General features: G+C 42.0%; 1 protein-coding gene across 1 annotated transcript in view; it reads left to right on the top strand.

Moving 5' to 3' along the window:
* LOC106578647 (disks large-associated protein 1) overlaps nucleotides 1-26,782 on the top strand; it is a 208,055-nt gene that overhangs the window by 47,523 nt on the left and 133,750 nt on the right. The window contains exon 2 of the mRNA XM_014157684.3: nucleotides 21,232-22,316. Within this exon, the coding sequence (XP_014013159.3) occupies nucleotides 21,285-22,316 (1,032 nt within the window). The 5' untranslated portion in view covers nucleotides 21,232-21,284. The remainder of the gene's footprint in view (nucleotides 1-21,231; nucleotides 22,317-26,782) is intronic.

Consider the following 26,782-nt stretch of genomic DNA (forward strand, 5'->3'; position numbering starts at 1 on the left):
CGCGTTGACTGACAGCTTTTTGAAAGGCCCTTGTGGTCGTTTGACAAGGTAAACAATGGGCCACATGTCATTCCGAGCCTAAATCGTATGCCTCAACCCATTTTCTCAGCAATATGTTCTCATAGTCAACAGAGCTGATCATGGACTGTTGGATATCAGACAGCAGCAATATACATTTGCATTTCTATTGTTTGTAGCTAATTACAGAATACAGTTCACTGATACACTTTTGCACAATAATTAGTAAAGACTGAGTCACCTTAAAAGCTTACATGCTGACCACAAGGCATAAGCGCATTTGATTTGTCAGTTTTATGGCAGTATATATTTAAATTAGCTAAGATGGTAAGATGCTACCATTGATGTATTAATTTTCCTGCTTTATGTGACGTTGCATAAAGCCTGAAGTAAACCCTTGATAATGCCTGTCTCCTGAATCTATGCTAAACATACAATATACTTGCAGTGAAGCCGCTCAACAACTAAACCATGCCAGTCATCCAACAGACTCCCATTCAGAGTGACACACAGAAGCATCCAGGATCAATGCCCTGCTCAAGGGCACGTTGACAGATCTCCCACCAGGCCAAAAAACATGAACCTCCAAGATCCCCACACAGTTCCCCAATAGCTGTCCCTCAACCGTTCGAGACCCCTCCCACAGTCCCCCCCAAGAAGAAAAATAAATAAATAAATAAATAAATACAATAATTCCATAAAATCACTGCCCCTCGGTGTCATTCAAACATACTTTTTATTATGTTTTATTTTTACTTTATTTTTGACTTTTATCTTTTATCTTTTTCATACTTGGGTCACCCTACTTTGAACTGGGTTCATATAAATATCATCCAATTTTATGAAAAACATTATTTTCAGTTTTCGGGACCTTTAAAGGCATTGTGCAAAATTGTGTTAAGGTACAAACTGACTGTGTATTTAAACAGGGAGGATGAATGCATTAAAGGTTCGATCTGGGATAGGTACATGCAGTTTTGGTGGGGTGACTGCTTGATTCACAGCTTCAAACGCCAGATTGTCATGTGTGCCTGTTCATGTAGGATTTTTGACTTGGTATTGATCAAATAAAAACCAGCTTACATATCATACACATACTTTGTCAGGAATAACTTCATACAGATTTGTACACAATGCATTGCCCCGGACACCCTGTCATTTTGTAATATGGAAAAAATAATGTATTGCTTAGTCTCTTATCTGTTTGTGTTCAGATTCATAAATGAGCCCCTTGTAAACCCACAGATCTATTAGAGATTAAGTGAGCCCTCTATAAAGATAGATGGAACTGGTGGAAGATTTGTTCAATTGTTCCCTTTTATGTGTAATTTTTATGCCATATATCACTTTGAGGGATCTATATTTGATGAATATCAACACTGTTATTTATAACAGCAGTAATCTACGTGGTCTTGAAAAAAAAACGTGTTTCCAGAGTACTCAGTGAAGGGATTAGAGACAAGTTTCATGTCAAATGGCATCCTATTCTCTATCATTTTAGTAAACCTTTTTTTTTTTTTACTTTATTTAAAAAAAAATCTGATTGCTTAGGCACTGTCTTTGAAACTATAGGCTATTTTTGCAAAACTCTACACACTAACCACAAAACCTCACACCAAACCAACAAAACATTATACATCTCTTGCAAAAGTAAACAATTCCTGCAAACCTCTTCAAACTCTTTTAAAAAAATGGTGTTTTTGCATCAATACAGTACACAGAAACCATCATTTGAATAAGCACACGAAGCACCAACTACGCACTGATAGTATAAATGAAGAACACTTTGGTTTTTCTGTGTGCAGGGCATAGCAGTTTGCAATAAAGTTATGTCATCCATGTAGTAAACACACTGACACACACGTATCCAAATGTGTAAAGTATGGATTTGTATTCCCGAACATAACACACTATCAATACAAATAAGGGGAATACGTTTTTTTTTCTCAAAATGTTCTATCTCTCGTCAAACAACAAAAGTGCAGTAGAAGAAAACAAAAAACATTTGTGCTAGAAAAAAATACAAAATAATTCTTGCCTTTGTGGGTCTGGCCATAAGACTTCATCCACATCACATGCGATGTTGTCTTGAGCTAGGCAGCGTGGGAAGTATCGCCTGGAGGGCCGTATCCAGGCCTGACCCCTGATCGATGTCTCCACAAGCCTCCTCCATTGCCTGTAGAAGGGGTATGTGTTGGTGGGGCTGGCGATCATACACCTTCCAACGCCATGCAGAGAAGAATTCTTCAATACGATTCAAGAACGGAGAGTATGGGGGAGATTGAGTGCGATGAGAAGTGGGTCACCTATGAACCAATTGCGGACCACAGCAGTCCGGTGGAAACTAACATTGTCCCAAATGATAACGTACCTGGGCTGCTCTGGCCCCTGGTCATTAGGGATTAGTCTGTTGTGGAGGGTGTCCAGAAATGTGATAATGTGTGCAGTGTTGTATGGGCTTAGGATTGCATGATGGGGAAGGGCACTGTTTTGACTAATAGCAGCACACATTGTTATGTTGCCACCATGTTGTCCCGGGACGTTGATGATGGCACAGTGTCCGATGATATTTCTGCCGCGGCCCCTTGTTTTTGCAAGGTTGAAACCTGCCTCGTCCACATATATTAGCTCATGATGCACTGCATCTGCTTTTAGCTCCATGACTCTCTGAAAGAGACAAGACAAAACAATGTAGAACAGTACGAAAAGACAGGGATCAGTCAATATTATGTAGCACCATACACTTCCAGATCCAGTACCAATGATAGGATAGTATAGCTTACCTGCACATATTCATATCTCAGTTGCTCTGTGGTGAACAGTCGACATCTTCCACCAGATACTGGTTTTCTTGTAGTTCTGTAAAAACATTTGAATGGTTTTAGTGATCCTTCTCATTATGAAAGTACAGTACATATTACTGTACCAGTAAGACTACAGCACTTACAGTTACTTACCGGTTCTCATTTTGAAATATCCAGATGATACCTGCAACATTATAGCGGCTCAGATTTGGTTGAACCCGTTGCCCAGCCTCCATCATGCTCATCCCATGGTTGACAACATGGTCAACCACAGTTGCTCTGATTTCATCAGTTGTTGTGTTCCTGACTCCCCTTCCTCTTCCTCTTCCCCGTCCTCTCCTTCTCCTCATCCAACTTCACCTCTTCCTCCTCCTCCTCCTCCTCTTACTTCTTCATTTCCTTGTCCTCCTCTTCCTCCTCCTCGTCCTCCTCTATTCTCACCCCTCTTACTCTCTGTCCAATATTGGCCTCCATTGTCCAAACCAAATGTTTGGTTGTGCTCTATTTATAGTGCTCAAGCCCTGATTTGTAAGTGAACTCATTATCTAAAAGTGTTTTCACATGAGTCAATGTGGAAAGGAAATTGGCGAAATAGTATAAGTTTTGCTAGAAGTGTGTTATTAAATTACAAACTGAGTGTAAAGCAGAGAACACACATTTAGTTTCACACACTTGGCAAATGCATTGGCTGCAAGAGTTAATGGTTTCAGAGATAGTGCTTCAAGAATCACTGTTAGTGTTTAAGCATTCAGAAACAACAGTAACAAGGCAAGTCAGTTAAGAACAAATTCTTATTTAGAATGACGGCCTACCCCGGCCAAACCCAGACAACGCAGTGCCAATTGTGTGCTGCCCTATAGAACACCCAATCACCGCCAGAAGTGATTCAGCCTGGATTTGAACCAGGAACTGTAGTGACACATCTTGCACTGAGATGCAGTGCCTTAGAAAGCTGCACCAGTCAGGAGCTGTCGAAAGAAGTGAACTTTGGTCAAAGGTGGTACGCAATGTAGAGAATAGGGTTCTATTTGGGAGTCAGACATATATTGTAGTAATCTGTCTTTTACGAGTGTTTTAACAGGCAGACATCAACATTTGATGGCGTTCAGCCCGTAAAGATAAAGCCTGTCTTTGGAGGGCCCCAACAGCCACAACAACTTCAGCTCACTCAAACAAAACCCACCAGCCCTACAGACTCTCTGACCATGTCAGGCTGAAAATGTCATGTAATCTAATTCTCAGTGAGCCTCTTTTAAAGCCACCTCTACTCTGGTTACATTCCAAATGGTACCATATTCCCTACATAATGAACTACTTTTGACCAGGGCCAATTGATCTCTGGTCAAAAGTAGTGCACAACGTAGTGAATAGGGTTCTATTTGGGCTGTATTCTCACACACTTTTTCTTGCTGTCGTGGGCGTGTTTCTCGTCTTGCTTTATTTGGAACATCAACGTTTCAGGATTCTGCTGATAAATTATTAATAAGGTAACATTAGGGGCAGGCATGTTTGTAAAGAAGCTAAGAATCTGGACACCACCATTTGTCCTTGTCATCCATGTGCCAATCAGAGAACTGTCATAGGAAGTCATTGAGACTTGGTCAATGTATAACATGACATTGTTGTTTGTGACTTATATTGTCCCAAATGGCACCCCTTACAGAAAAACCACATGTGATTTTGGAACACTTCACATTAATTTCATTATTAATTTGAGTCATTTAGCAGATGCTTTTATCCAGAGAGCATGCATTTTCATTCCCCTGTGGGAATTGAACACACAACCCTGACATTGCAAGCGCCATGCTTTACTAACTGAACCACACAGGACACAAACATTCATAAGTGAAATCGTGTGAAACTTTGTGGTTTTGGAACACTTTACGTCATGATATTTCAGATGAACTATGGCGTGGATATTTTTCACATGAAGTGTCACACCCTGCAAACAAAAACGAGTCGTTAGGATGTCCCTGGAACTTTACGCTGTCGCAGTGTTTTCAACGTACATATTTTACACACTTTGACATGTTTATTTATATGTTTGACATGTTTACTTATACAGTAATTATTATTCAACATGTCCTACACTGGGGCCTCATTTATAAACCGTGAGTACGTACAAAATATACCCCAAAATGAGCATGCGCCAGTTTTCACACAAAAGTTAGCAAACTGTAACCACTGGTAAGTCCTGTAATAGCATTTTTTTGAGTAGCCTGCCCTAAAAAAAAAAAAAATTGAATTCGCAGGCAGTCCATTTTACTTAGGTTTGGGGATAAAAATGTATTTAAAACATTATTGATTGCAAGCGTTCTGCTAACAGGTCCACGACAATTTGCCATTGTTTTCTCGTTAAGAAACTGACAGTCCTTTTCCAGATACAGCATAAATTACTGTTAAAGATTAAAACAATCTGCCAACACAATAAGTAGACCGGTAGTTTATGTAAAATATTTGACAGTATGGGTAGGCTACAGTATTGCTGTGCATTGTTGCCTTTTAAGTCTCAGAGCCTATACCAAGGCAGGACATAGAAACCCAGTAATCTATAGTTAAACTAAATATTGAACAACAATTTGTCTTTTGCACGCTGTGGCCTAATGCAAAAGTTCCAAATTATACAGCAAAGGCGTTATTGTCACCATAAAAGGTGAATGGAGGCGTTTTACAAAAGGTCTGATTTAAATTGTAAAACATGCGTACGTACAGTTGAAGTCGGAAGTTTACATACACCTTAGCCAAATACATATAAGCTCAGTTTTTCACAATTCCTGACATTTATTCAAAATAAAAAGTCCCTGTCTCAGGTCAGTTAGGATCATCACTTTATTTTAAGAATATGAAATGTCAGAATAATATTACAGAGAATTATTTCTAGAGACAGCAGGAGCGGTAGAGATACTCTCAAAGATCGGCTATGAAAAAGCCAACTGACACTTACTCTTGTGTTGCTGACTTGTTGCACCCTCGACAACTGCTATGATTATTATTATTTGACCATGCTGGTCATTTATGAACATTTGAACATCTTGGCCATGTGCTGTTATAATCTCCACCCGGCACAGCCAGAAGAGGACTGGCCACCCCTCATAGCCTGCTTCCTCTCTAGGTTTCTTCCTAGGTTTTGGCCTTTCTAGGGAGTTTTTGCTAGCCACCGTGCTACTACACCTGCATCCTTGCTGTTTGGGGTTTTAGGCTGGGTTTCTGTACAGCACTTTGAGATATCAGCTGATGTAAGAAGGGCTATATAAATACATTTGATTTGATTTATTTCAGCTTTTATTACTTTCATCACATTACCAGTGGGTCAGAAGTTTACATACAATCAATTCGAATTTGGGAGCATTGCCTTTAAATTGTTTAACTTGGGTCAAACGTTTCAGGTAGCCTTCCGCAAGCTTCCCACAATAAGTTGGGTGAATTTTGGCCCATTCCTCCTGACAGAGCTGCTGTAACTGGGTCAGGTATGTAGGCCTCCTTGCTTGCACACACATTTTCAGTTCTGCCCACAAATTTTCTATAGGATTGAGGTCAGGTCTTTGTGATGGCCACTCCAATACCTTGACTTTGTTGTCCTTAAGCCATTTTGCCACAACTTTGGAAGTATGCTTGGAGTCATTGTCCATTTGGAAGACCCATTTACAACCAAGCTTTAAGTTCCTGACTGATGACTTGAGATATTGCTTCAATATATCCACATAATTTTCCTACCTCATGATACCATCTATTTTGTGACATGCACCAGTCCCTCCTGCAGCAAAGCACCCCCACAACATGATGCTGCCACCCCTGTGCTTCACGGTTGGGATGGTGTTCTTCGGCTTGCAAGCGTCCCCCTTTTTCCTCCAAACATAACGATGGTCATTATGGCCAAACAGTTAAAGGAAATTTCTCCAAAAAGTACTCTCTTTGTCCCCATATGCAGTTGCAAACCGTAGTCTGGATTTTTTCTGGCAGTTTTGGAGCAGTGGCTTCTTCCTTGCTGAGCGGCCTCTCAGGTTATGTTGATATAGGACTCATTTTAATGTGGATATAGATACTTTTGTACCTGTTTCCTCCAGCATCTTCACAAGGTCCTTTGCTGTTATTCTGGGATTGATTTGCACTTTTTGCACCAAAGTACGTTCATCTCTAGGAGACAGAACGTGTCTCCTTCCTGAGCAGTATGATGGCTGCGTGGTCCCATGGTGTTTATACTTGCGTACTATTGTTTGAACAAATGAACGTGGTACCTTCAGGCATTTGGAAATTGCTCCCAAGGATGAACCAGGCTTGTGGAGGTCTACAATTGTTTTTCTGAGGTCTTGGCTGATTTCTTTTGATTTTCACATTATGTCAAGAAAAGAGGCACTGAGTTTGAAGGTAGGCATTGAAATTCATCCACGGGTACACCTCCAATTGACTCAAATTATGTCAATTAGCCTATCAGAAGCTTCTAAAGCCATGACATCATTTTCTGGAATTTTCCAAGCTGTTTAAAGGCAGAGTCAACTCAGTGTATGTAAACTTCTGGCCCACTGGAATTGTGATACAGTGAATTATAAGTGAAATATTCTGTCTGCAACCAATTGCTGGAAAAATTACTTGTGTCATGCATAAAGTAGATTTCCTAACCGACTTGCCAAAACTAGAGTTTGTTAAAACGGCTTATGGATCAAATCCCGTTAATGGTGATCGATTTGACAACATCCGGTGAAATGGCAGAGCGCGAAATTAAAAAACAATTATTAGAAATATTTAACTTTCATACATTCACAAGTGCAATACCACAAATGAAAGCTTAACGTCTTGTTAATCTAGCCACCGTGTCAGATTTCCAAAATGCTTTACGGCAAAAGCAAACCATGCTATTATCTGAAGACAGCACCCCATCAAACAAACACATGACAATAATAATTCAACCCGCCAGGCGCGACACAAAACTCAGAGACAACGATATAATTCATGCCTTACTTTTGAAGATCTTCTTCTGTTGGCACTCCAATATGTCCCATAAACATCATAAATGGTCCTTTTGTTGGATAAATTCCATCGTTATATCTCCAAAATATCCATTTATTTGGCGCGTTTCATTAAAAAAAAACACTGGTTCCATCTCGCGCAATATGACTACAAAATATCTAATAAGTTACCTGTAATCTTGATCCAAACATTTCAAAAAACTTTCCTAATACAACTTTAGGTATTTTTTTTACGTAAATAATCAATCAAATTTAAGACGGGATAAACTGCGTTCAATAGCGGATAAAAACAAAGTGGGGCGAGCTTTCAGGTCGTGCGCCCCAACCACAACAGTACACTAGACTCGACCCATGTTCTGAACAGCCCTACTTCTTCATTTCTCAAAGGAAAAACATCAACCAATTTCTAAAGACTGTTGACATCCAGTGGAAGCGATAGCAACTGCAAGTAAGTGCCTTAGAAATCTAGATCCACATAGAAACCCATTGAAAACACTGTCACCTCAACCAAACAAATCCTGGATGGTTTGTCCTCGGGGTTTCACCTGCCAAATAAGTTCTGTTATACGCACAGACATAATTGGAATATTTTTTGAATCTTTAGAGTGTTTTATATCCAAATCTACCAATTATATGCATATCCTAGCTTCTGGGCCTGAGTAGCAGGCAGTTTACTTTGGGCACACCTTTCATCAGGATGTGAAATTAGTGCCCCCTAGCCTTAATAAGTTTTAACAAGAAATGTGTGGAGTGGTTGAAAAACAAGTTTTAATGACTCCAACCTAAGTGTATGTAAACTTCCGACTTCAACTGTATGTTATGGCGTGCGCCAAGTTTATAAATCTCTATATTTATGTACGAGCACACTTTTCATAAATGGTGCTTACACAAATATAGTGTGAAATTCACACAATGGTTATGAGGCCCCTGGGATTTAATCTCCCAATCTCTTGATTCACAGAATTCAGATCTTCCTGCAACACCACCATGTCTGTGTCAAATCAAACTTTATTTGTCACATGCACCGAATACAACAAGTTTAGACCTTACCGTGAAACGCTTACTTACAAGCCCTTTAACCAAAAGTGCAGTTCAAGAATAGTTAAGAAATTATTTACCAAATATACTAAAGTTAAAAATTATTAAAAGTAACACAATAACGAGGCTATATACAGGGGGTACTGGTACCGAATCAGTGTGTGGGGGTACAGGTTAGATGTACTTTGTACATGGAGGTAGGGGTGAAGTGACTATCCATAGATAATAAACAGCGAGTAGCAGCAGTGTACAAAACAAATGGAGGGGGTGTCAATGTTATAGTCTGGTGGCCATTTGATTAATTGTTCAGCAGTCTTATGGATTGGGGGTAGAAGCTGTTAAGGAGTCTTTTGCTCCTAAACTTGGCTCTCCGGTACAGCTTGCTGTGCGGTAGCAGACAAAACAGTCTATGACTTGGGTCACTGGAGTCTCTGACAATTTTATGGGCTTTCCTCTGACACCGCCTATTATATAGGTCCTGGATTGCAGGAAGCTTGGCCCCAGTGATGTACTGGGCCATACACACTAACCTCTGTAGCGCCTTATGGTCAGATGCCGAGCAGTTGCCATACCAGGCGGTGATGTAACCAGTCAGGATGCTCTTGATGGTGCAGATGTAGAATTTTTTGAGGATCTGGGGACCCATGCCAAATTTTTCAGTCTCCTGAGGGGGGAAAACTTTTGTCGTGCCCTCTTCACAACTGTCTTGGTGGTGTGTTTGGACCACGATAGATCGTTGGTGATGTGGACACCAAGGAACTTGAAACTCTCTTATCCACTCAACTATTTATTTATTATATTTTATTTAACCTTTATTTAACTAGGCAAGTCTGTTAAAAACTAATTCTTAACAAATTATTAACACTACAGTCCCGTTGATGTCTGCCTTTTCCTGTAGTCCACGATCAGCTCCTTTGTCTTGCTCACATTGAGGGAGAGGTTGTTGTCTTGGCAACACACTACCAGTTCTCTGACCTCCTCCCTATAGGTTGTCCCATCGTTGTCGGTGATCCGGCCTACCACTGTTGCGTCGTCAGCAAACTTAATGATGGTGTTGAAGTTGTGTTTGGCCACACAGTTGTGTGTGAACAGGGAGTACAGGAGGGGTCTAAGTACACACCCCTGAGAGGCCCCCAGTGTTGAGGATCAGCATGGCAGACGTGTTGTTGCCTACCCTTACCACCTGGGGTTGGCCCATCAGGAAGTCAAGGACCCAGTTGCAGAGGGAAGTGTTTAGTCCCGGGGTCTTTAGCTTAGTGATGAGCTTCGTGGGCACTATGTTGTTGAACGCTGAGCTGTAGTCAATGAACAGCATTCTCACATAGGTGTTCCTTTTGTCCAGGTGGGAAAGGGCAGTGTGGAGTGCGATTGAGATTGTGTCATCTGTGGATCTGTTGGGGCAGTATGTGAATTGAAGTTGGTCCATGGTATCCGGGAAGATGCTGTTGATGTGTGCCATGACCAGCCTTACAAAGCACTTCATGTCTACCGCTGTGAGTGCTATGGGGCAGTAATCATTTAGATAGGTTACCTTCGCTTCCTTGGGCACATGCTGGTCTATGCTGGTCTGCTTGAAGCATGTCGGTATTACAGACTCAGTCAGGGAGAGGTTGAAAATGTCAGTGAAGACACTAGCCAGTTAGTCCGCGCATGCTTTGAGTACACATCCTGGTAATCCATCTTGCATCACTGGGCAGCTCGCGTCTGAGTTTCTCTTTGTAGTCCATAATAGTTTTCAAGCCCTGCCACATCCAACGAGTATGAGAGCCGGTGTAGTAGGATTCAATCTTAATCCTGTATTGATGCTTTGCTTGTTTGATGGTTCGTCTGAGGGCATAGCAGGATTTCTTATAGGTGTCCGGATTAGTGTCCCGCTCCTTGAAAGCGGCAGCTCTAGCCTTTAGCTGGATGCGGATGTTGCCTGTCATCCATGGCTTCTGGTTGGGATATGTACGTACAGTCACTGTGGGGACGACGTCGTCGATGCACTTATTGATAAAGCCAATGACTGAGGTGGTATATTCCTCAATGCTATTGGATAAATCCCGGAACATATTCCAGTCTGTGCTAGCAAATATAAGCAAATAACAGATTTCACCTGTATTCCTACTCTTTAGACTTCAAAGTAAAGCCCTGCTTAGTTAAGACCCACTACCACTCTGCTCTGTCCCCTATACACATTTAGTTGACAGGGAACTACTACCACATATCACTTAAGTACAGCACTCTCACTAACGGGTGCAAAAAAAATTCTCATTGTGTCAATAGTTATGGTCAGGGGTTCATCCTGCCCACAACTGTATGACCAGAGCGAGAGGATGTGATAAGCCCTCTAGAATACAGCCCTATCCCAGCAGGCAAAAATACATTGAATCAATGTTCCATCAATGTCATATTTCAACAGACTGACGTTGAACATCAATGGATTTTATACTTATATTTGCAAAAAGTACACAGTTTCAGTCTAATTTTAACCTGATTTCCACCGCAAATTAACAATGCGATTTCTAGGCATTGTTCATTCATAATGAATTCACTTTTGGTTGACAACTCAATTAAATATACATCAAAATGAAATGTGCATTTGAGGTTATGCCAGGTTTTTGCCCAGATAGATAATAGTAGAATAATTTAATTTTTTATTTCTAGTGTTTTAAACAAACAAAACTACTAGATAATTTTTGCCTGTTCACTGCTCAGCAAAGTTCAAAACGCCTAGACCCACTTACAGTAATTCCTGCCTTTTTGCTCACGTTAGATTTTTTGGCTTGCATGTAATCCTAGATAATGTCTGTGCCTAAGTGCCTGCCTTGCCCTCATATACATTTCTGACTCAAATAAAACATGGTCAAAGTACTATAACACATATCATGTTTGTTTTGTGCAGTATTGGAGATGCAAAGCCAATTTTGATGTAAGCAGACAAAGTAACCTCTCAAAAATAAATGTTTAGATTTGTCCCTAAAGGGGTATAACTGCTTGTCACTAGGGTGATACCCTGTAAGGTCCCCTTTTGTGCTTTTAGTTATAGGTTCATAACTGTAGCCTAGTTCATACCTCAGATAATACCTTTCTCTACATACACAAAATTATCCTTTGTACCTTTGCATATATTAACATCACAGTGTCAAATCCATTTGTTCCTTGTACAGTAAGTAGCATACATGTACCTTCACCATACACCAGTTAAACTGGTACAACCGTTTAACTAAGTAACTCGCCACCAGTATAATTTCCCAGTGTGCCTTGCCTTTTCTAGGGAATTGTAGAGTGTACACCCATGACTGTATTTATTAGTGTTAGAGACATGGTTGTTGAATTCATTCCTTTCCAGTTTTGTGGCCTTATTAAGTGAGTTCCTAGGCATGTATTATCAATTTAATTATAGTCTATATGTAATGCCCTGGCCATAGAGAGGGTTTTTTGTTCTCTATTTTTGGTTAGGCCAGGGTGTGACATTGGTGGGCGTTCTAGGTTTCTTTTTCTATGTTGGTGGTTTTCTTTGTTTCGGCCGTGTATGGCTCTCAATCAGGAACAGGTGTAGATCGTTGTTGCTGATTGAGAGTCATACATAGGCAGCCTGTTTTTCCTTTGGGGTTTATGGGTGAATGTTTTCTGTTTAGAGTTTGTATCCTGACAGAACTGTTGCTGGTGTTTCTTTTTGTATAGTGTTCTTTCGGTAATTAAAAACCTTACAAGATGAACACATCCTCCGCTGCACCTTGGTCTCATTTCAACGACGGCCGTTACACTATATGATAATAAATTATACACAGAATGTAGGAAACCACCTGATTTTTCCATTACCTACTGATCAGGTGAATGCCATGATCTGTTATTGATGTCACTTGTTAAATCCACTTCAATCAGTGCATCAGTCTAAGGTACTGCATCTCAGTGCTTGAGGCATCACTACAGACACCCTGGTTCGAATCCAGGCTGTATCATAACCGGCCATGATTGGGAGTCCCATAGGGCGTCCGGGTTTGGCCGGTGTGGGCCACCATTGTAAATAACAATTTGTTCTTAACTGACTTGCCTAGTTAGATAAAGGTAAAAAAAAAAAAAAAAATTCTGCCTTGAGACAATTGAGACATGGATTGTGTATGTTTGCCATTCAGAGAGTCAATGGGCAAGACAAAATATTTAAGTGCCTTTGAATGGGGTATGGCAGTAGCAGGCGCACCGATTTGATTGCTGCAATGCTACTGGGTTTTTCACGCTCAACAATTTCCCGTGTCTATCAAGAATGATCCACCACCCAAATTGACACAACTGTGGGAAGCATTGGAGTCAACATGGGCCAGCATCCCTGTGGAATACATTTGACACCTTGTAAAGTCCTTGCCCTGACAATTGAGGCTGTTCTGAGGGCAAAACGGGTTGCAACTCAATAGTAGGAAGGTGTTCCTAATGTTTTATACACTCAGTGTCTATCATGAGCCTTATTTTGAGGACAAGATTTACCCTAATACAGTGGCCTGTAACGCAAGGTTTACAGGTCACACCAGGCCTTCAAGTAGGCTTGCAAAAGTCCAGTAACTTTCCCCAAATTTCCAGATAAAAAAAACCACATCTTAAATAAGGTGTCCTTGTTTATTTCCTCCCGCTTCCAGGAATCTTCGAACCAGGATTTCTGGAAAACCCCGGGAAAGTTATCAGAATTCATATTATGCTGTTTTGCAAAGTGATTTGTAATTCCTTTTGCAATCCAGCCAGCATTAAGATATTCACCCAACCTGCATCCATAGTGACCGGCAGGGTTAGGAACTTTGTAAGTAGACTACCTAAGCCATTTCAGTAACGTGTGCAAATAAATCTAACTAACTGATTAGATTAGTTGCATGTTATTTATTTTTATGTAGCATAAGATTAAAACCTCTTGAGCGTCTCGTCCCGTAAGCGGGATCAACATCCAGCGAAAAACTCCTAGCGACATTAGCATAACGAAATTTAATATATATATTTTTTCAAATATAGGACTGTCTCATATCGTTTTATAGATACACCTCTCCTGAATCGACCCACGTCGTCCGATTTCAAAAAGGTTTTACAGGAAAAGCAAAACATTAGATTATGTTAGAGGAGTACATGGTAAAAGTCGCAACATAGCCATTTTCCGACCAACCACATGCATCACAAATAACCAAAAAACAGCTAAATGCAGCACTAACCTTTTACAAACTTCATCAGATGACACACCTAGGACATCATGTTACACAATGCATGCATTCTTTTGTTCAATGAAGTTCATATTTATATATAAAAACAGCATTTTACATCGGCGTCTGACGTTGACTAACTATTTTCCCTCAAATGCATCCCGGGAAACAGTGCTACAATTTACTGAATTACTATTCGAAAACATTTTTAAAATGTAATATTGTCATTCTAAGATTTATAGATGAATATCTCTTGAAAGCACCTGTCATACCAGATTTAAAAATAACTTTACTGGGTAATCACACTTTGCGATAAAAGGGGATGCAATACTCAGAAAATTAGCTAGTAATTCCAGCTCGGCGCCATCTTGGAACAATCACATATCACATCTAATCTTGTATACTATTGTCAAAAATCCCTTACCTTTAGTTGTCTTCATCAGAAAGCACTTCCAGGAATTCCAGGTCCACAACAAATGTATTTTCGGTCGAAAAAGTCCGTCCTTTATGTTCCATTAGCTTGCTGTTGTTAGCGCGTCTGAAGGCTGTATCCAAATGCTCCGTCGGGCGCGGGACAGCGGTTTCGAAAAGTAAAATTTTTCCCCCATTTAGGTTCGTTCAAACATGTCAAACGTTGTATAACATAAATCTTCAGGGCCTGTTTCAACAAGAGAGCCAATAAGATTTGAGGGGGACGATTGTATTGTGTTTCAAAACGTTTCGAAAGGAGGGGGTAGACAGGGCCGCCGGCGTCATAATGGTGATGGCCCTCCCCCTGTGACCAATTTCCACAGCGTCTCATTCATTCAGTTTCGACAGTAGAAGGCTGAAACCACTGTGTAAAGACTGGGGACATCTAGTGGAAGCAATAGAAAGTGCTCAATGAATGATAGGTCACGGTGTGCTTAAAAATAGGGAAAGATGTGAAGTTGAGTCCACAATTCAGAATTCCACTTCCTGTTTCAATCGGTCTCAGGGTTTTGACTGCCATATGAGTTCTGTTATACTCACAGACACCATTCAAACCGTTTTAGAAACTTTAGGGTGTTTTCTATCCACAGGTATTAATTATATGCATATCCTAGCTTCTGAGTTTGATTAGTAGGCCGTTGAAAATGGGCACGAATTCTTTTCAAAATGCGCTGTGGCGCCCCCTATCCTAGGGTGAGCCCAAAAGGTTAATCAATCTATCAATGTACATACAAAAACACATGAAAAACTATTCTAAAATGTTTTACCTGCTGTAGAGCACGCTGGGAAATATAATGATGATAATAATTATGGTGCAAATTTGCCATTTTAGGCTACCACCCCAGTGGTGGGTATTGAGGGTACACAAAATAGATGTGTAAAGTGGGAAAGAGAAATGTGCCTTCACATTGTACCCCTTTTTTGAGAGTGAGAGTGTAGTGATTGTACCTTTTTATATTCCAAATATCGGGTACAAACATTTACCATCATACTCTTTAACCACACAAATACCCTAAAAGTTATTAAACAGTACCATGTGAGATCATTATCTGTACCTATATTATGTGTATTTTAATATTTTTGTAAATTTTTTCATATATATTTCCAAGAGTGTAGGAACTTGTCTCGTCATATCCTCGTTTGGAAAAAGCAAATGTCTTATTGGGCGTAACTGTCCATCAGTACTACTCAGTGCACCATACCAACATGTTTCAAGGTAAACTGCCTAATGACTACCCACCCGTAGCACTCACGTCGGTAGCCATGAAATGCTTTGAAAGTCTGGTCATGGCTCACATCAACACCATTATCCCAGAAACCCTAGACCCACTCCAATTTGCATACCGCACCAACAGATCCACAGATGATGCAATCTCTATTGCACTCCACACTGCCCTTTCCCACCTGCACAAAAGGAACACCTATGTGAGAATTTGATTTATTCACTGCAGCGTAGCGTTAAATACCATAGTGCCCTCAAAACTCACACTAAGCTAAGGACCCTGGGACTAAACACCTCCCTCTGCAACTGGATCCTGGACTTCCTGACAGGCCGCCCCCAGGTGGTAAGGGTAGATAACAACACATCCGCCACGCTGATGCTCAACATGGGGGCCCCTCAGGGGTGCGTGCTCAGTCCTGTCCTGTACTCCCTGTTCACTCATGACTGCACGGCCAGGTATGACTCCAACACCATCATTAAGTTTGCTGATGACACAACAGTGGTAGGCCTGATCACCGACAACGATGAGACAGCCTATAGTGAGGAGGTCAGAGACCTGACCATGTGGTGCAAGGACAACAACCTCTCCCTCAACATGATCAAGACAAAGGAGATGATTGTGGACTACAGGAAAAGGATGACTGAGCACGCCCCCATTCTCATCGACGGGGCTGTAGTGGAGCAGGTTGAGAGCTTCAAGTTCCTTGGCGTCCACATCACCAACAGTTGTGAAGAGGGCACGACAAAACCTATACCCCCTCCGGAGACTGAAAAGATTTGGTATGGGTCCTCAGATCCTCAAACGGTTTTACAGCTGCACCATCGAGAGCATTCTGATGGGTTGCATCACTGCCTGGTATGGCAACTGCTCGGCCTCCGACCGCAAGGCACTACAGAGGGTAGTGTGTATGGCCCAGTACATCACCGGGGCCAAGCCTCCTCCCATCCAGAACCTCTAAACCAGGCGATTTCTGGTATAGACTCCAGCCACCCTAGTCAAGACTCTTGCAACCCTAGTCATAGACTGTTCTCTCTGTTACTACACGGCAAGCGGTGCCGGAGTGCCAAGTCTAGGTCCAAGAGGATTCTAAACAGCTTCTAACCCCCAAGCCATAAGGCTCCTGAACAGCTAATCAAATGGCTACCCAGACTATCTGCATTAACCCCCCCCCACACACACACACACACACTGCTGCTACTCTCTGTTATTATCTGTGCATAGCCACTTTAATAACTCTACCTACATGTACATAATTACCTCAATTACCTCGACACCGGTGCCTCCGCACATTGGTACATTGATTCTGTACCGGTACCCCCTGTATATAGCCCCACTATTGATATTTACTGCTGCTCTTTAATTATTTGTTATTCTTACCTCTTACTTTTTTTAAGGATTTTCTTAAAACTGCATTGTTGGTTAATTGCTTGTAAGTAAGCATTTCACTGTAAGGTCTACACCTGTTGTATTCGGTGCATGTGACAAATAAAATTTGATTTGATTTGAGTATAATACTCAGTATTAACAACAGTACATTCAGCAGGTAACTACACAACTTTCCAACACTGAAAGGTTCACATACACATCCATCACTGGGGCCAAGCTCCCTGCCATCCAGAACCTCTATACCAGGCGATGTTAGAGGAAGGCCCTAAAAATTGTCAAAGACAACCACCCAAATCATAGACTGTTCTCTCTGCTATCGCACGGCAAGCGGTACAGATGCATCCAGTCTGGAACCAACAGGACCCCCAAACCATAAGACTGCTAAATAGTTAACCAAATGGCTAACCAGACTATCCTTTATGGAGTGATTTCAGCGCCGACAGACATTGTATTTACATTTTTGGTTTGTATTAGGATATTGAATTTGTTTTTAATATTAATGATTTTGTAAGAAACAAATTCAGTCATTGAATCCATAAATTGAACTTCTCATTCTGAATGTATTATTTTTTCCAAGAGCGTATCCTGTTGCCTAGTCACTTTACCTCTACCTGTATGTACATATCTACCTCAATTACTTCGTACACTTGCACATCGACTCGGTACTGGTACCCCGTCTATATAGCTAAGTTATCGTTATTCATGGTGTACTTATTCCTTGTTATTATTGTTCTATATTTTTCTATTTTTCTCACTGCATTGTTGGGAAGGTAAACATTTCACTGTTAGTCTACACCTGTTGTTTACAAAGCATGTGCCAAATAGAATATGATTTGATTTGACACACACACACACACACACACCAGAAACTTGTCCTGCTATAGTGGTCTTGCCATTGGAGACAAGCTAGTGGCAGCAGAATATGGATCAGGATGGAGCTCCACCACTCCAGTCAGATGACAGGCGGGAAGGGAAGGCAACATGACTCAACTTCAGATCCACAGTATCCTGAGCAAGCGTGTAACTGTTAGACACTGTATCAGAAACTGGCTGGCTACAGCCGCGAGACCCTCTCTCGCGCTTATTTAGGTCACATTCTGTGCACCAAAGGCGAAAAAAAGGAGTCTCTGTCAATCGACTGCAATGAACACCTTCAGTTGGCCACGGTCCAGTGTATAAAGTGCTCCCTGAGCTGTGGCGGCTCCTGTGTGCGTGCACACGTGTGTGTTCTCATTTACGTTTGTGTGTTCAATCCCTTGCAAATACAGGGGTGGTGTTTGGGATTGGGTTGAGATATTCATATTGTGTTTTCAATACAATGTAGAATATGGTGATGTAGGCCTTTGTGACTCCCAGCTATATTTGATCCCTCTTCCTTATGCAGAAATGGAAATGTAATCCGAATTTTCACAAACAGTTCAGTCCATCTTCAATTACTGTAGCCTCCACACATTCCTCATGCAAAACAATATACACCCTGTTTTCGTCCCAAATGGCATTCTATTCCCTACATAGTGCAAAGGGCCCTATTTGGGCCCTCGTCAAAAGTAGTGCACTATGTAGGGCTTAGGGTACCATTTGGGACGTAACCTGTGCATAATGTACGTACGTACTGTACACAGACACTATTAAACCTATTTGATATAATTCCATTCCTCAGTTCTCTGTGTTTCAGGTTTATCTGGAGTCCTTTCATTTGTTTCGTCCAGTACTCTTTTCCTTCCTCCTTTTCCATCCTCCTTTTCCTTCCTCCTTTTACTTGCTTTTATTTACTACAGTGGCCTTTGGTTGTGTGTTATAAGTTGCTGTAATGAATTCCCTCTGCTGGCTAAGCCTCAGTGTTCTGTGTAGCTCTGTTAGAGCTCTGCTTTGGGTGCTTGAACCCTTGTTGTCTCGTTATCCTCACCTCCCAGTCTATTGGACTAGGTGACAGGTTTTGCTGAATATTTGGAGCTGTGAATGTGTTTGTGTGTCTTAGTCTAAAGTACACAACGGTTCACCTGACACAAGACTTAATCCAAACATTAAACTGTTGATTCTATGTGCATTTTACATGTACTGTACTTTTCACTGCATTTGTTAATAATTGTTAGGTTTTGACAAACAAATTAAAAACAAACGGACAACTAAGAAAAGCTCAAACCAAGTTGATTCACCCAAAGGGTCAAACAGCTGAAAGAACAAAGACATGTTTACACAAACACTGGTATTTAAACCTTCCTCCTATGCCTAGTCTCCTCCTTACACAGCTGGACAGCCAATACATCTCTGTTGCTAGACAGGATTTTAGTGATTCCTGTTCTTTCTCACTTCATCTGACCTGACCTTAGTCCTCCCCAACTCATGGCTGTCCTGTTGACATGAACCAGACTGTGGCCCTTCTCCTTTCCATAGGATACCTGATATCTAACAATAACATGTTCTGAACAACAATAACATGTTCTGAACAACAAAAACGTTCTGCATTCCCCTCTCTCCCTCAGTGACATGAATACGTTTAGAAGTTCTGACTTCAAGTTTAGAAGTCTGAACCCATCATTCCTGGAAAATGTGCAACACAAGACAAAAACATGACAAAGGTTTGAGTGAGAGGACTAACTGGTATCTCCAAGCGGTCACACACCTCTCCAATGTCTGCACAGTTCCTAAGTCATTTTAGTCTTCAACTATAAGGGGCTTTTTTTGAGCTCACCTAGCTGTGCCATTGAGTAACTATAGCAGGCCCACTTGTAGTTGTTTCGTTTGGAACACAGCCCTGCATCCTCGCCATCGTACAATTACTGATGTTGTTTACGCAATAGACGGTCCATTATACATCACAATCTGGGTCAGGTGGGCATCATTTGAAAGCTTGTTCTATTGCCAACATGACTAACTACGTTATAAAATACAATATTGCAGTGTTAGGCTTTCACAATGCAATTCAGGGAAACAGATAATAATTTTGCGTCATGAAAGAAAGCAGTCATGAGTGCATTCGGGTGCCTGTGCACCTGCTAATTTTCTTCACAGTAGACAAACATATGCTCATTCTGTTCAGATCAACCCAGGCATGTCATATTGTAACTGTACATCAAACATAGTTATCATAAATGTTGACACTGTATATGACATTAAAGTTTTACGATATGGAAATGTGAAGTGCAAGTGTTTAAAAGCGGTCCTTTTAATTTACATTTCCCTCACTCAGGCAAAAAATTATCAAATGTTGCCCAATTAGCACAACACCTGTCAATCAAAAGCCATAAAGTGCTGTGAAGAGCAGAGGCAGAGCTCCGACGTCATATACAGCATGTTACTGTACAACCACTGCATTCCAATTTAGGAGTTTATCAGTGCTCAAATCTGCCATTTTCCAACCCGTATACGGGTTTGAGTGTAAAGGGCCATTGGCCCTGTTAGATGCCATTGTTTTCATGTCACCATGTGAGGCAAGGCTTTTATTGGTTGTTGGCTGCAGTGGCCCAGGAGCTGTCAGCTTGTTTTAGAGGGAGTGGAGTGGTAGAGCCACCAGACTCTTGTCTACAGCCACCTCACACCTTAGATCAGCTCAAATGACTGGCAGTACTAGGATCAGGGCTCTTATTCATAAAGTGTCTCAGAATAGCAGTGCTGCTCTGAGACAAGTTTTCCCTTTTAGGTGATAATGAATTAGATTATATGGATAGGGAGGACCTGATCCTAGATCAGCACTTCTACTCTGAGAAATTTTGTGAGGGATATATCTATCTGTGATTAGGTGACTATTCCTGACTATTTATTGGAGCTTAAACAGTATTCAATTCTTTCAAACTCAACCCCCGGTTTCCCCCATCTCTTTTTCTCCCATGTAATCAAATTCACTAGAGCAACCATAAATGTTGGAAGACAAGCTTGTGGAGCGATTTGAAAGTCTTGAAATGCATGCCAAATAAACTGACTGCTATATTTAGATAACCTTGAAGGACAGAAGAAAAAGATGAATAGGTCTACCTGTGTCAACATCACTGTCTGTTCTCGTCTGCTTAGGGGTGCCAAAAGTCATTCTAATCAGCTTTAGACAATGCCTATGCGTGCATAAGTAATTATCTCCCTCTCTCTTCTCTCCCTCTCTCTCTATGTCTCTCTGTTTGTCTATCTTTGTTTTGTCTCTCTGTTTGTCTCTTCTGGGTTTGTGTGTCCACAGAGCTTATTTAGCGTCAGTAGCAGTTAGATGCGTCTGTCCCCTCGTCCGTGACGATGACGATGAAAGGCTTGTCGAGTAGCCGAAGACACCATCACACGGTGACTTGTGACCCCTCCTATGACTCCATGACCCTGGGGCGCCAAGCCCGGCCCTACCCGCTGAACCCGGGCAATGCCCACCCGGCGGACCACCCTTACTATGCCCAGCGAAGCTCCTTCCAGTCTGAGTGCGGGCCCTACCCTGACCCTGCTAGCAGCACCTTCCCCCGAAGACACTACAGCTCCCACCATGAATTGAAGGATGAGTGTGCTGTGGTGCCTTACACCGGAGGCCAGGGGGGAAGCTTTAACAACAACCGCATCCCCCCCAACCTTCTGGAGCAGTTTGAACGGCAGGCGCCGGTGCGCCACGACGGCTACCACACACTACAGTACAAGTGCACAGAGGTGGCGCACCAGCGCAGCGACAGTCCTGGGAGGATCCGGCATCTTGTCCACTCGGTCCAGAAGCTCTTCACCAAGTCTCACTCCCTGGAAGGCCCATCCGGGGATAGGATGAACGGGGGCAAGGCCAGCTCTGACAACCCGCCCTCCCACTCCGGCACCCTGAAGCATAGCAGCAAGCGCAACAAGAGCAAAGACCGCAGCAGGTCGGAGCCCAAGATGCGCTCGGCCACCTCAGGCTACTGGAGCTCGGACGACACCCTGGACCGCGAGGTGTGCCTGTACCACCACCACAGCCCCATCCCGGGAGGCATGCCCTCGGGGGTGATGACCATGGGCCGCCACCCAGGCAAGTCTCAGTCGCAGTACTTCATGGAGCAGTACAACACCATCAGCGCCCACTCGCTGAAGACGTCACGAAGCAACAACAACGTCAAGTGTTCTACATGCGCCGGGTTGCCGGGACTGGGCACGGGGATGGACGGGACTGGCCAACTGCTGAAGAAGAGCTTGTGGTCGTCAACACTGACGGTCAGTAGGGCCAGGGAAGTCTACCAGAAAGCATCGGTCAACCTGGACAAAGCCCCGGTCAAGGCCGATACATGCCAACAGGGTGGGCGCCAGATCTGTCAATTCCTCCAGGTATGACAACAACCCTTCTTCACCTCCAAACCTCCATCTTCACACCTCCATCCATGTCCTACCAGAGATTCATATGCCTGTGTGGAGACACCTGTCCCACTGCATGTCCACCGTCCCTTGAGACAGAGAGAGAAGGGTAGAGGAGGGGCAGACGTACTCTCTCTCTATCTCTATCCATGTCCACGCAGACTGATATGTGGAGGCCCCTCAATATCCACTGTCCCTTAAGGCAGAGAGAGTGGAGGAGACAATGAGCAGACTTACTTTCTTTCTCTATCGGCCACTCTTAGGGGACATAAGTGTTGAATGCGAGATGTCCTCATAAGTGTTGAATGTGAGACAAATCAAATCAAAGTTTATTTATTGCATACACTGATTAGCAGATCTTAATAAAGCAGGTGCAGCAAAATGCTTTTGTTCCTAGCTCCAGTAGTACAGTAAATGTCTAACAGTACAATACTAATACACAAATAATCCCAATAATTTTTTTTAATAAAAAGAGATTTGTTTTTTACAATCTTTTACACACTAAAAGTGGTACTAAAAGTGGCACACTCAGTGAAACCATTAACTCATTTACCTAATCTTCAGACCAAGTCTGCAAAACTGCAAGCACATTATCTGCTTTACTCTCAGTTTGCAATTGTAAAACACACTTTTTGCAAAACACTAAACACAGTTCTCTAAATTAGACACATCACTCAAAACTAACAGGTCTTGTGTTTCATTTGGAAAGCACTGCCATTCCAAATGCCACACGCATTTACCAAGTACTTACACCCAGTGCTTACACCCAGTGCACACTGAACATGCAAAAGACACAAGATAGTAGTGTTTTACATTTGTCACATCCGTGTGTAGTTGGGCGTGTATAAGAGCTAATCATTTGATGGTTTGTGTGTAGAGTTTTGATGCAAAAACACCATTTTGAGAAGAGTTAAAATAGTTTTGAATGAAGTGTTTGGTTTTTCAAAAGATGTGTGACGTTTTGCATGTTGTGTGTGTGTTTTGGGGTTTTGTGTGTAGAGTCTAGAGAAAAGGAGCCATAGTTTCAGAAATCGTGTGTAAGCAATTGTCAAAAACGGTAAGGCATATCAAAACGAGCAATGTCAGAGTCCAGGATATACAGTGCATTCGGAAAGTACTCAGACCCCATTACTTTTTCCACATTTTGTTACGTTGCAGCCTTATTCTAAATTGGATTAAAGAAAAAAATCCTTCTCAATCTACACACAATACCCCATAATGACAAAGAGAAAATTATTCAAAATCAAAACAGTAATACTTTATTTACACAAGTATTCATACTCTTTGCTATGAGACTCGAAATTGAGCTCAGGTTCCATTGATCATCCTTGAGATGTTTCTACAACTTGATTGGACTCCACCTGTGGTAAATTCAATTGATTGGACATGATATGGAAAGGCACACACCTGTCAATATAAGGTCCCACAGTTGACAGTGTATGTCAGAGAAAAAACGAAGCCATGAGGTCGAAGGAATTGTCCATAGAGCTCCGAGACAGGATTGTGTTGAGGCACAGATCTGAGGAAGGGTACCAAAACATTTCTGCAGCATTGAAGGTGCCCAAGAACAGTGGCCTCCATCAATCTTAAATGGAAGAAGTTTGGAACCATCAAGACTCTTCCATGGCTAGCCAGCTGGCAAAACTGAGAAATCGTGGGAGAAGGGCCTTGGTCAGGAATGTGACCAAGAACTCAATGGTCACTCTGTCAGAGCTCAGGAGTTCCTCTGTGGAGTTTGGTGAACCTTCCCAAAGGACAACCATCTCTACAGCACTCCTCCAATCAGGCCATTATGGTAGACTGACCAGACAGAAGCCACTGCTCAGTAAAAGGCACATGACAGCCCACTTGGAGTTTGCCAAAAGGCACCTAAAGATTCTCAGACCATGAGAAACAAGATTCTCTTATATGATGGAACCAAGATTGAACTCTTTGGCCTGAATGCCAAGTGTCACGCCTGGAGGAAACCTGGCACCACCCCTACGGTAAAGCATGGTGGTGACAGCATCATGCAGTGGGGATGTTTTTCAGCGGCAGGGACTGGGAGACTAGTCAGGATCGAGGGAAAGATGAACAGAGCAAAGTACAGAGAGATCCTTGATGAAAACCTGCTCCAGAGAGCTCAGGACCTCAGACTAGGGTGAAGGTTCACCTTCCAACAGGACAGCAACCCTAAGCGCACAGCCAAGACAATGCAGGAGTGGCTTCGGGACAAGTCTCTGAATGTCCTTGAGTGGCCCAGCCAGAGCCCGGACATGAACCCTATCGAACATCTCTGGAGAGACGTGAAAATAGCTGTGCAGCGATGCTCCCCATCCAACCTGACAGAATTTGAGAGGATCTACAGAGAAGAATGGGAGAAACTCCCCAAATACAGGTGTGCCAAGCTTGTAGCGTCCTACCCATGAAGACTCGAGGCTGTAGTCACTGACAAAGGTCCTTCAACAAAATACTGATTAAAGGGTCTGAATACTTATGTAAATGTGATATTTCTGTTTTTTTATATACATTTGCAAACATTTCTAAAATCCTGTGTTTGCTTTGTCATTATGGGGTATTGTGTGTAGATTGATGAGGGAAACAAAGTATTTCATACATTTTAGAATAAGGCAGTAACGTAAATGTGGAAAAAGTCAAGGGCTCTGAATACTTTCCGAATGCACTAAATATTTGGTGTGTATAGACAGTATGGACATTATATAAATAGGAAAAAGGTATGTACAGCAGTAGTTGTATAGGATGATCTGTGACAAGAATACAGTATGCACATATAAAGTGAGTAAATCAATTAGATACATTTTTCAGAGATCAAATTACATTTCATCAGAATAATGTTGCAGGAATGATAATCTTATCTGTTCCTAACAACAAAAACTATTTCAGAACAATAAACATTGTTCATTTTATTACATTTGTGTTGAATTGAGACGTCCTCATTTGTGTCAAACGTGAGACGTCATCTTCCTCACCTGTTAACATCATTCATCCTATTCCATATCGTCCCTGGTTGTGGACCCCATTCCATTTGTCTCAGGTCCTTTACATTGTTACATGTCTGTGTGTTTGTAATGTCTTGCGACAGCTGATTTGGTTCTGGCTCCCAAGCAGCGCAGCGGTCTAAGGCACTTCATCGCAGTACCAGAGGCGTCACTACAGACCCTGATTCAATCTTGGGCTGTATCACAACCGGCCGTGATCGGGAATCCCATAAGGCGGCGCACAATTGGCCCAGCGTCGTCCGGGTTAGGGGAGGGTTTGGCCGGGATTGGCCGTCATTGTAAAATAATGATTTATTCTTAACTGACTTGCCTAGTTAAATAAAGGCTAAACAAAAAATGTAATTAGTGTGTTTGTGCTTGTATATTCCCATGTATAATGATTACTTGTGGAATCATTACTTATGTATACCTACTAGATTAGCATTTAAGCTGATCTTTTACAGTTACTGCATGCAGTATATTTACTTGGAAATCAGCATTAGCCCATGCATACACAGTACCTGTAGCCTCTCTTACACAGTAGCTGCCATATTCACATAATGGTGTGTCTCTATATAGTGCACTATTCTTGACCTGATACCTATGGGAATCAGGTGCCATTTGGAACACGAGCATAGTGTGAAAGAGCTGGAGCGTTAGAAGGGCTGCTGACGTGAGATGAGAGACGGAAAAACAGAACTATTGAAAAGAGGAGAAAAGCCACATATCCCTGAACCTGGTGGCTCCACTGTGCTCTCTCTGTTTGTTTGGGAGAAGATGAAAGAGGAAGTGATTCAACACGGTTACATCCCCTCATCTGACTTGGTGAGCTGCAAACAGAAGCCCGGGGGGAGAGAAAGAAAGAGAGGGACTGAGAGATAGCGGGAGAATGGGGACTGAGAGAGAGAGCAAGTTAGAAAGAATGTAAATGTAAACATATGGTAATGTAAACATACTGTATGTTTCCCATGCCAATAAAGGCCATTAAATTGAAAATGTAATGAAAGGGAGAGAGAGAGACGGACTGAGAGGGAAAGAGAGTGAAAGTGAGTGAGAGACTGGGGGAGAGAGAAAGTAAGAGGGACTAAGAGAAAATGTTTGCAGCCATGTAGAAACATTCCTCCTGTTCCAACCTGAAAAGAACTGCGTTCCTCTTTCTTCTTCAGAGAACAAAAAATGGGGCACTGTCAAAGAGGAGGACATGACACTTTTAGCCGGCGAAAAAGAAGCCAAAACTTCTTTCAATTTGGAGGAGTGACATGTTGTTTTATTCCCGTGCTGGGATGTAATCTTGTTTTCTGCCCCTTGCCATTCACACACACTTCCTGTTGTTCTCGTTCACACAAACACACACAAGCATGCACGCACCAACCTGGACTCATAGTAACATAGTGAATGTAAATCCGGGGCACTCAATTATTAGGATTTGTTAAGTTTCGTATGGTATATATTAATTTGTGG

The sequence above is a fragment of the Salmo salar genome, chromosome 19 (genome assembly GCF_965601325.2).
Source record: "Salmo salar chromosome 19, fSalSal1, whole genome shotgun sequence".
NCBI classification, from domain to species: Eukaryota; Metazoa; Chordata; class Actinopteri; order Salmoniformes; family Salmonidae; genus Salmo; species Salmo salar.